The 12,467-nt window shown below is 31.1% G+C and overlaps 1 protein-coding gene across 2 annotated transcripts in view; it reads right to left on the minus strand.

Annotated features, from left to right (window-relative positions):
* The window catches only part of LOC129942852 (zwei Ig domain protein zig-8-like), a 42,833-nt gene extending 32,268 nt beyond the window's left edge, over positions 1-10,565 (minus strand). For both annotated transcript variants that reach the window (XM_056051948.1, XM_056051949.1), the window contains exon 1: positions 9,648-10,565. In XM_056051948.1, the coding sequence (XP_055907923.1) occupies positions 9,648-9,702 (55 nt within the window). In that variant the 5' untranslated portion in view covers positions 9,703-10,565. The remainder of the gene's footprint in view (positions 1-9,647) is intronic.
* Positions 10,566-12,467: the final 1,902 nt, after the last annotated feature.

Below are 12,467 nucleotides of genomic sequence, written 5' to 3' on the forward strand. Positions count from 1 at the left end.
GTAACATGTTTTGAAAATTTGTATTAACGGAGCAAAATATGAGGTAACCAAATTATATTGACGCTTTAGAATCTGAAACTGAAGGTTTTTTTTTCTGTACAGTTTTTAACTTGTACATTTTTCGAGTTCTCGGTCACCTAAGCTGCTCTACAATATTCCATCATGAATAGTTTGATACATTCACAATTCTTTTACTGTGAAAGAATTGACCCAAATTGTTTCCTCTATTCTCTGCAACCCTTCCACTGCAGTGAAAAACTTGAACTCTATAAGCACCTTCCTACCAACCTCTACCTGTGTACTTCAACCCACATTAAAATTAAATATAGGACACACACACGAAGGTCATTCTATTTTCTTGCAAATAAAATGCAAATAAGATTGTTCCGTCATTTCTCTTGACGGTTTCCTTTCTGCATATTTCTTCCTACACACCTAGATTTTTTTTTGCTTTTTGATTATTTTTATAGTGCTTCCTTTTGTATCCGCTTTTGGAAAGCTGATGATGGCGCGGACGTCAAAGAATAAGCTTTCAAACATTAAGAGGGTGTTATGTGCCCTGAAAACAGCGGATATGCCTCCACTAACTCTGTGAGTGTTGAGAATTTAATGCACTTTATTTCTCAAATGTTAGAAATCCTATTTTCTTTTCTTGTTGTTTTTTTCTTTCTTTCTATTTTTAAATGTAATTCAAGTTTTTTTTTACTGACGTTGTTGTTAGTGTTTCAAAAGCCCTTAACTTAAGCTTGGTATTTTGTACCTTTGATGTTTTTTTTTGTTATGCGATAAGAGATGGTTTTTGTCGCGGCTTGCTTCCGCATATTTAGGCTTCTTCCTTCACCATAACCCCCAATCCCAAATACATGTATTTGTACTGTACAATGTACATTTATGTAGGTTGGTATGAAGAAGGGGAACATTTTAATTATGTTGAAAATTCACTTGTGAGAAAATGAATTTTTTTCTTATAAATTTTATTTGAATTAAAGATGAAAAAAAAAATGAGAAACACTTGACAAGGAACAGAGAAAAAGAGGAAGACATGGAGAAAGGGAAAAATTGTATTTGTATAAAAGTCGGAGAAAAAATTTTTTTTCTTGTGAAAGGTTAACCTCATTACATTGTATTTATTTTGGTTCAAGGACATTTTTATGGAATGTGGCACGTGGTGTTTGAATGGGATGTTATAAGAAAAGATACCAAGACAGTCTGGAATTCGTATGAAAAAGCTCTCTTTAATTTTGAATACAAAATTTATAAAAAATAGAGTCAAGTAAATAATTTAATGTCTGTGAATAAGAGTTGTTTTTATAAAAATAGATTATATATTCAAGTTTAGAAAGGGTATAGAACCAATACAAAATTGAACTTTGATCATGTCTTTCAATTCCGCCGAAGAATAATTTACTCCATCGAAGAAAAGTTTATAAATCTCTTTCTTTTATAAATTTTTTACGCTTAGAGAATAAAATTTCAGTTAGTTAAAGAAACTTCCAAGAGATGAGAAAATAAGCAACATTTTAACACCGTTGTTCAGGATATTTTCTCTTTTTTATCTGAAAACAATATTTCTAGAAATTTTATTGAAAAAAAACTGTCTGGCCAGTGAGCGGATTTAATTGAAAGCATCTTTTCCCGTAATGAATAGTTTATAGCTAGAATGTTTTCGCATACTTCTGGGAAGTGATTACAACTTTTGGGTTAACAATGAATTAGAAAGAAAAAATTGGCATTTATGACGATGATGGGGTCACTCTTTTTTGTTTTTGAAGAATAAACTTTGAAAATTTCATCACATAATTGATATGTTTTCTCAATAACCCTAGGTGAAATAGGTTTTGTTCCTGGCTTTCAAGTTGTATTTTTTAGATAAACTTTATTTTTAGATAAACTTATAAAAGCTTGCACACCAAATTATGATTACAAAATTTGAAGAAGTGCCCTGCAGATTTCGGCTCCTCGTGGTTATTGGATTTAAGATAAACCACATTGCCAGAAAAATAAATTCCACAGCTTACAACTTCTACTTTGTACGCCTCCAGTGACCCCTCTTAGCGTTTTACAGGATTGTGTTTTCTGTACTTAGAGGGACCCATTGAGGCACCGATAGGTTTTGTTTTAGCTTTTTAGCTAATTTTTGTTTAATACGAAACGATTTGTGGGCAGCCATTTCGCCCGCTTTTGACAAAGATTGGAAAAGCAAAAAAGTTCAGATAGCCTTAACCAAATTTGTGTTCAAAGTTTCTCTATGACACGACGTCAAATTTTTGAAATTTCATTTCTTCAAATTCGAAAAAATTAGATAGCCCCGAAAAACCTTATATGCATATATGTACATATATAAGTTTATAACCTAAAATTCCAAAAAATAATATTTAAAAGTCAGTTTGTTTTTAAATTACTTTTATGTTGTCTATCATTGAAACCTTTTTTGGCTTTAACGATGCTATAATGCAAAGCAAAATATTGACTTACTTAAAAAAATAATCTTTTTTTAAATCAAATTATCAAAGCTCAAACCAACAGCTTGAGTTCTGGTATGGAAAGGCTCTCCTGCAAATCTACAAATATGCAACGATTTTCTTCACTTTTTGAAAAAAATATTTCGGAAGCAAGTTCTTTCCCAAACTCATTTCTTTCTTGCTTTGTATCCATACGTTTTCTTATATAAGGACAGAAAAAAAACCTCAACATTGTTCATTCTTTGTGACAAGTGTGTGTGTGTTTTTAAGAAGAACCTCAACTTTTAATTCAGAGTGGCAGATCTTTTTTCAATTCCAAATCAAACAAAATATTTAAATCTCCTTAAAAATATGCAAACCCCATGAGACATTATTATAAATAGTTATAAAGTTTTTGTCCCACTGATGAAAACAGAAAGAGAGAGAGCTCTCATCAAAAGAAAAAAAACTTAAAAGCTGTGAACTTTATTAACTTTTCTCTTTCGTGAAGAACGAAGCAACTTGAACACATCTTTTAAATAAACTTTTATTTTCTTCAAAAAAAAATCAAAAAAAGAAAAATTCAAATTCTACTGCGTTATCTTGAAAAAAAAATTATAAGTATTTTGAAGTTAAGTGAGTTTTCATTTGAATTTATATGTATGTTATTTGTAGGTTTATATAAAGAAGAATAAAGAAAATAAAATAAAATTATTCATAGGGTTCACAGGACGAAAGTTTTAAATCAAATTTAAAGAAAAACATAAACTCTATAGAGGAAAGGATTCACTCAACTAGAAGAAAAAAAAAAACAAGAAAAACTTTGTTTTTCTTTTCATTTTTCAATGTATACTTAGGAACATACTCAATACTCATGCATACTTGTTTTTTTTTTTATTATTTTCGCATTTATTTAAGTCATTCTAATTTATCCCTGCAACTTTTTTTACCACAATATTTTTCCTGCTAAAGATTATTTTTCGAGTTTCTTATAATTACACTGAAAAAAACTGACGATGACAATTATTAAATAATATGCAAGTGTGAAGTCGGAGCCAAAATAATTTCATATAACACCTAAGATATGTCAATTTTTCTAGGCAATGATTCTAATTGTTCTAGACCTTAACTCATTAAAATGTTTTCATTCATTTAGGTTTCACCGTGAACCTCTATTTTAAAAAAAAGTTCTAAGAGCTAATATTTTCTTAAATGTTTAGTTCCTTTCTCTCAACCTAAGAAAACACAGTTTTTGTATAAATGGTTGACCTTTTTTGTTTTAATTATGTTTTCCAAACAAACACCATTAAACATTTGTGAATTTCCAATTTATTTTTCAGTGTATATTTGAGTTGCAATTGCTTTGCCTTTTTTGTCTTAAAAAGTCGTGTCAAGCTCTTCCTTTTCTGCATTCTAGATGACAACAAAAATCACATAAAATGTACGTTCAATCAATTTGAATCGCTTGGGAACACAAACACATACTCATTTAAGCTTGGTCCTTTGTTTCGTATGTTTTTTTTTTTTTTTTTGAGAAATCAAAACTAAACTACGAAAGGTCGAGGCAATTGACCCAATTTAACCTTCAACGTCAATTTACATTCCTTAAGGGAGTTAGTTTCACTTTCTAGTCGAATGCACTTACGTAACAACCTTATGCCTCATCGCCTTTAACTCATGGGAGGATCAAATTCAAAATTCGAAACCCTCTGATTATCTACGATACGATTCTCTTGTCTATATCTGCAAGGCAACACAAGAAGCAAATTCTTATTCTTGATTTCTCTCAAGACACACAACTAACTGATATACAAAATTTTGTGTAGACCAATATATTCGTGCAAGAGAATGAGTTGGTGTTGTGTATACGAAGACCAACTATTTACATTTATGTATACATTTTATGTCTGTGTTTTACTAACAAGAACACGAATAAGTAAACGCCAGGAAAGGAGTAGAACAAGAACAATCAAATGAAGAAGCAGAAGTGTTGTTGTAATTAATTTGTTTCACAGACAGTTTTGCATGAAGGACATTCGAAAACGTCCTTTATATTTTTAATTGAATAAAATAAAGAAAGCGTAGTGTTAAATGAATCTCAAAGAAGGTTGGTAGGTAGGCCATACATACAAACATACACATCTAGTATTGTTCGCATTTAATGTTGTCGAAATTTTAATGGCATTGTTTTATGACATATATTTAAATGAGATTTCTTATTATAATTTAATTATTTTTAACTTTTTTAATGTTTTTGCAACTCGAGGAACAATAACTTTGTAAAGACACAAAGGCTAGATGATAATGATGATGAAGATGATAAGGAACATGTAGATATAATTAAATTAAAATTAAAATTCCTTATTATTAAATTTTCAGTTCACTTTGTATTTAAAAGCAAACATTAATGTATTTTAAAAATTCTTTATTCGCAGTAAATAGACTCGGATAACAGATGGAGAGATATACATTTTATATTGGTATCCAAAGAGAAGTGTGTAACGTTGATACGATTAAATAAAAGCTATTTTAAGTCATTAACTGTACACACAAAAAACAAGCTAAAATATATGGCACAATATTATTTTACAAATATACTTCCTTTGTTTCAAAAATGACTCGAGAGAACCTATGATACATACATATGTATGTATGTGTTGATTGAATTTTTTTCTTTTTGAATACAAAAATGAATGTGGAATTATATACGATATTTGAAATTTTATATATTTTTGTAAATGATAGCAGAATTTATAATATAATTTCAGGATTAATTTGTTTTTAAAATCAATCCTTTTGGTATGAACACAAATGTTTATAATATCCATGTAAACATGTTTTTAAAAACATACGCAGCTAACATATTCTCTGCGATTAACCCAAATAATTAGGGTACACTTAGACGTATACGTACTTTTTACGCTTTTGTTTTCAAATATTTGTTTGTGTGCGTTTTGTTAGGTTACTGCGAAGGACTTTTCTAAATGGTTTGAAATAAAATATAGCCAAGAAGAAGAAGAATTTTGCTTCTATAAATTGCGTTTGTTGCTACAGACAATAGTTTTTGTCCTTGGAATATGAATTATTTGACCAATTTGATGCATTATGTTAGCGTCCGCTGAGGGTAGCTTATTTTATTTTAGATATTAAATAAAATTATATAAGTTTCTGTAAAAGTCGGTTGAAAACTAGTGCCTAGTGACTTACAACTCTCAAACATTCATGTGTGCGAGTAAAGTTATCAGGGATGGAAAAGACTTTGATTTTAAAGACGAATCCCTGCGGCTGATTTGAGAAAGTACTTTCTATGACAAGAATTACTATTGAAGGTTTCGTCAATTCCTCGAAAGAGGCAGTAGGCGTGAAAAAAAAACTTAAGATGTCACAGTCAGGGAATAAACCCAAGACCTCTGGCATGACAGTTCTACGTACTAACCATCACGCCACGGGTACTCTTTTTGGGTATTACATTTATTTATATTTTGTTGTGGTTTTTAGAACCTTGAAATACAATACATAGACTCTTTACTTACACCCACTAAAAAGTACTTTAATTGTGTACAAATAGAAGAAATATATTCTTATAAAAAATTTCTATCTATAATAAGTTGTGGTTTTTTGAGTGGCAGAAGGTTTTTTTTTGCTTCAACAAATAATTTTTGTTTTTATATTTTTTAACTTCAACAATGTTTTGTTTTATATTTCTTCAATACTTGTGTATACTGTATACGTACAACAAAACGTTTTGCTTCATTGAAAAAACATGTGTTTAAATTTTAAAATAAATTTAAAAATAAAAATTGACTATATGAGAAGATTTTTCTACATAATTTATAAAATTCAAGTTTCAAATGTTCGTTTCCGCAATAAATTTTATCCAAAGTTCTATGTCCTTCCATTTTTTTTAATAATTTATAATCTACAATTTTGGACCAAATAGTCAAACTTAATCGGCTACATTCAATGTGAAAACCTAACTCTTACCTCATTAAATTTCCAGAATTTCAAAAAAAAAGAAAACGGATTGGCTTTTACGATTAAGTTTAAAGAAAAAAAAACACACACCCTGTATATTTTCAAATCACTTTTAATTTCATCAAATCTCCTTATAGCGAATAGAATCACCCTCGCCTTTTAAAATTCCCTTAACTTTAATTCTCTAACGACCAAAATGCCTTTTTATCATTGCCTTAACACTCTAATCTGCAATATTATCCTATCAACTTAAACTACACTCCATTAACCCCACCATCTAATATCTCTTCTTCTCTCCTATAAAATTACCCTTAACGATCATTGTCCATCCTTCTCTATTACCATTATGCAATGAAACAAAAACAGAACCATTTTCATCTTCTCCTTTAAACAAAACAAAATAATAAAAAATCAAGACAAAAACCTAATCTAACTCTTAAAAGAGACACAAAAAATAAAAGAAAGAGAACAACAACAGTGTCCTTAAAGATTACTACAATAGCCCTTCTTCTATTTATCTCCTTATACAATGTAGATCCTAGTTGCTATACCTATCTACATACAATGTTGTTGTTGGTAGGTAAATAGATATACCTTCATCTTGAGAAGGAACAGAAAAAAACTAACAACCAATTTTCAACCTAGATCTTTGTGTTGTTTAAAACAACACCAGAGGGAGCTATAAAAAAGTAACTTAATTGCACGAAACAGCCCAAAAAGTATCATTGTTTGACTAATTTTTTTTATTTTGCTTTTCTTCGCTCAACAATGTAGAGCTTGTAGACCATGTTTTATATTCGTTGTGTCATATTATAAAAAATGCCCTCATATCATACCCAACAAATATAAAACTCACAAAGATCAGAAACCTTAAAACAAAAACTTTTTAAACTCTCTTTTCTTTCTATGATAAAATAAAATAAAACAAGGAAAAGGATTAAGAACAAAAGGAAAACACAAATTACCCAACATAACATAAATATCCTTTTTTATTCTCAAGAAGTTTGATAGTATAAAATGAAGAAGAAATTTTAAGGGATTCAGCCTATTTCTACGATGCCTATTCCGAAAACTTAACTTAAATTTCTGTAAACAATATGCTTGGATGTTAGGGAAACAATAACCTACCCGTATACTTCTTCAAAAATAAACGGAACAATATCCTTGCACCACATCCGGTCGGTCAATTAAAAAGCAAACACAACACAACTTTAACTTCAAAGCAACTCAAGTCTCAGTCCGCTGCTTCTTCTATATGCTATCTTCAGAATGACAAGCTTTTGACAATGAGCTAAACAAAACCCGCTTAAAGAGTAGAAAAAGTTGAGCACAAATGCTTAAGGTGCAGACACTATCGGGAAGAAGGATAAAAACGATGCCACCTTTTTTTTGTACATAATTCTAAAACAAGGAAAGCTACAAAAAAAACTCAAAAAAAAGTCCTTGTTTTTCCTAAAAGAAGAGTCAAAGATAAACAGTCAAGGAAGCCAACGCGACGCAAGGATGTCTTCTTTTTCTTTTCTTGTTCTGTGTTATTTTTTGTTGTTGTTTTCATTCTTTCAACAAAAGATCCTCTGTTCTATTGTTGTAGGAGAGCGCTCCTTGTTGCTTATCTAGCATGACATAAGTGCTTAATTAAAAGCCATTCCCAAACAACCGCAATAAAACATTTCACTGCCATATCGTCATCCTACACAAACATACATATCTTCTAATACATAAATACACAAAGGTACTCATTGCTGCTCCAATTGGCATTTTCTGTTGTTTTGTGTGTGCAATGAGAAAAAAGTAAAAGAAAAACACACAGCCATAGAAAATACGTTTAAGTTCTTGTTTGGTATTGTTTTCATATTGGCTTGAATTTTATTTTTTCGCTGCTTATTTGTTTTCAGTTCTCTGTGCTCACTCTTTATTGGGATCAACAATGAGGAGATTTGGTCAACGCTATTTTAGCGCAGAATAAAACAGCCGAAACAAAGGATTTTAAAAAATAACATCAAAAAACGAAAAAAAAAGATTAGATTGGTCCAAAATCCCAGGATCCTTGATTTAATTAAACAACATATCATGCATATTAGTTTCTCATCTGCCTTGCTATTTTTTCTGGCTATCTCTATCTATCCTTATTTCTATCTATTTTCATAACATCCTGAAAACGACGAGCTTAGGAGGACAAACAAAACAACAACCGAAAATCCATGTTCAAATTGAATTCTGAATTATTCATAAGGACATAGAGTCTATACTGTTTTTGTGTGAATGTGTGTGTGTGTATTTAAAACATTCAGTCAGAAGGTGTGGCCGTATTCCGCAGGATAACACTCAACAAAATTGCGGGTGGACTTAAGATATACAATCTAACACACAACACAAAAAATGATATGCACAGCGTCGATGTTGTTGTTATAATTAATGTTAGACATCGTCCTTATAGCTAAAACAATCATAAAACCAGCAAACAAAATTAAGGAAAGAACAAAAGGAACAACTTTGTGTTCCTAATAACCGTATATAACCGCACGCGAAAAGCACGAAAACAATTTCCCCTAATAAAGTTATAGCCAAAAAGTTAAAAAAAAAATAGGTTGGTTTGGTACACATAATGCGAAAAAAAGAGTCCTTAAAGATTTACGTTAACATTTTTCTGGTCATCGTCTTTTATACCAACGAACTCAACGTTCGTTTACTTATAGCCCGCAGAATAATAAAATAAAAAAGTAAACTTTTTGCCATCATTTAAAGAGGTCCTTTTTTTCCAGATGAACGAAATATAGGCATAACCTCCTAAGGCCGTGGGCATGAATGGAAATACAGGCTTAAGTATTCAAAGAGGCAGGAAAATTAAATTATCCTTTTTGGTTGGCTCGCACAGAGAAAAAAAATTACCTAAACAAACCTGCAAGTGATACGGAACCAAACAACAAAAAAAAAAGAAGGGAAAAAAAGGAATTGAAATTAGCTACAATTTCATCGGTTAGCTTCGGTGAGAGCGTAGGTAGCCTGATAACCCTTTAGGCAAAAGTGGGTAGGATAAAAAAGGATTCCATTTTGACAAACCAGATAGCGGCATATGATTCATTGATTATATATTCCTAGGGTCTTATCTCGTTCTCTATTTATTATTTTCCTTACACACAATTAATTTTTTTTGCTGTAGGTATATCCTTCAAGCCCCCACACAATAAAGAGATATATCTCAAAAGAGATTGATGATGATATCCTTCTTACCTGTTCCCAAAATGACAGCTGTTAATAATGTAAGGTAGATCCTGGAAGTTGGCATATTGAACTTTTACTTCCTGGTAAGTTTTTGAGTTGACATAGAGAAAGAACTATGAATTTTGTGTTGATAATATATTAATCCTTGTGCTAGTCCTGTTTCTATTTAGTAAAAGTAAGTAGAATGGTTATAAATCAGTCAAAGGAAAATATTCAGAAGTGGGATACACATTAGTTGGAACACTTTGATTATCTTCATTAACATTTTGTAGAATATTTGTATTCTTTTTTTTTTGTTGTTGTTGACACTTCACATCTTTTTTTTTTCTTGTTTGTTTTGAAAAATATCGTTATCCTTAAAAATGGTAAGTTATTTTATTTTTCTTATTCTTTACAAAATTCCAACAACATCAAATGAAATGGAAATTTCCCAACTCGATAACATATCACAAGGACGAATATTCAATTGAATATTAACCCGACACAACAATTCAAAAGCAATCCGTCGCGACGTGCTAACGCATAAAACGCAAATATTTAACTGAAGACAAAATGCCTTTTGCCCCCAAAAGCTTCTATGAACCAATTTTTAGTTATGGGCAATTAGGTATCTCGTGGACCGAATTTTATTCGAGCTGGCTCCAGGTTTCTTCCTTTTTAACTTTATGTTGTGTGTTGATTTTATTTTATTTTTGTTTTTTGTTAGAATTCGAAGAGCAAAATGTCACGTGGGCCATTACTGCGCCAGACTGTTCTCACTTTGCTATCATTGCTCAAAATATCGAGAGCTTTTCGTATCCTGTCGTGAGAGCTTTTTCTCCATATCGAAAGCTCTCAAGGATGTGATGAATGTTTTGTTTTAATATTATTATTATTGTTATTTTTTTATTTTTATTTTAAGAGAAAACTCAAGCTGTCATAATTAACTTGAAGCCTGTTTAGTGTATAAGGCATTTGGCCACGTTTAGTAGGCCATAAGTTGACAAAGAAAAATAGAACACAACAAAAAAATATAGGTATGTCCTTATAACTAGGACATTTTGGAATTCAAATATGTATCGTAGTACATAGATAGAGATATGATGCTTATGATGCTTGCTGGTTAGGTTATACGTTCTTCTTTCTCTAGCTCCCTTTTGATGTGGTTTAACGTTGTTTTGTGGGGTTTCGTTAAAAAGACAACTACAACAAAGTAACTTGCATCATTCAGGATTATCTCCAGTTGAGGGTTATTTTATTTAGTTTTCTTTCCATTTTAACTGTCAAACCACATTGCTTTACTCATCATTCACATACTCTGCACGGCCTGTGTGTCATTCATTCACAGTTTTCAGAGTTACAGAGTAAATGAATGTAAAAAGTAAAAATAATGAAAATTGCGGGAACCCAGCTTAAAGATATGAAGGGTAGTGTTTTTTGAAGTGCACCACTCGCGTAGCTTTGTCAGAAAAAATGATTTTAATTTTCATTGTATGCGAGCTATGTTCGTTTTCTTTCTTCATTTTTTGTAGAATTCGCTCTCTTTTGACCAGAATACTCATCGTTCTTTGCCAGGAGGGTTGGATGTCAATTTTAGAATTCGTTTGACTCTGGCGAAAGTGGATTCGAAATTTAATTTTAGAGAAAGCACATAGAAAATATGGGTGCTCTTTGTGTGGGTCCTCTTCTGCACCGACAAAGGGGCATTTTCAATTCGCGGAAAATGGGAAATGGACTTATTTGTTGTTCATCACAAAATATTATCGTAGTGAAAGCTAAAACGTGTTTTTACCTAATAAAAATGATTGAAAATATTCGAAAAAATATCAATTACAATTTTATGTTTTCAGGGCAAATCTAATCCAAAAGTAATTTTTTTGCGATGTTGTTTGTTTAGTTTTTTTGTTTTGTTTTGGTTGTTTTTGTCGTCCTTGTCAAAGATTTGGATTCCAAATAACGCCGGAAGTTTATTTACGATATTGTTGCAAGAGATTGAATGGCTGCCGGGAACTGGTGACATTCTAATAGTTGATGATGGTTGGTGTAGCGTGTATAGGTATATATAGAGAAGAGGCTTTCAACTTCGATTACCATAGAGATATCAAATAGTATCTATAGATACAAGCAAGCAAATGTATCTATGAAGTGAAGGAATTAATCCTTCAACCCCGGCTATAATATCGATTGACAGTTAGAATGATGGTTTCAAGTGGTTGACATAATCCTGAAATGAAAGTTTTATCATACCTATACAATACATATAGATATAAGGGAAGGGCGCGGGTGTAAGGGGTAAACGGTATACCTACATATTGAATGGTGCGGAATATATTGTCAGTTCTCTGATGCTCTAAATAAACGATTAAAACGTAGATTTTGCTGCGGGAGGCTTAAGTGTGGATTTCAAAATGGATGAATTTTGATGGGAGTATAGATTTGAGATGATTGTAAAATGGACAGTGTGTAAATAAGCGTTAAGGGATCTAGAGTGAAAGGCAGGCGGGTAGATATCAGAAATTTAAGTAAATCAAGCTTTTTGAAGCGAAAGTAGGTAGGAAGGTATTATTGGAAAATTTTATGAAAGGAATACTGAAACTCTATAAGGGGATTTTATTTGATTTAAAGTTTGATCCATACTGTTTTTGTTTAGGTTTAAGCTTTTGTATCAATTCTGCTATAAAACATTGAGTGATCAATACCTTATTTCATACCGTTGCTTTTCAATTTCTCAATGTTTTTATAAAAATGTATTGAATACCTCCTAAAGTCTTAATTACTCGTAATATGAAGAGTATTAACTAAACCATGCTCTAAACATTTAAGAACAAGGACTTTTCAAACAACATAAAA

The sequence above is a fragment of the Eupeodes corollae genome, chromosome 1, assembly GCF_945859685.1.
Source record: "Eupeodes corollae chromosome 1, idEupCoro1.1, whole genome shotgun sequence".
Lineage (NCBI taxonomy): Eukaryota > Metazoa > Arthropoda > Insecta > Diptera > Syrphidae > Eupeodes > Eupeodes corollae.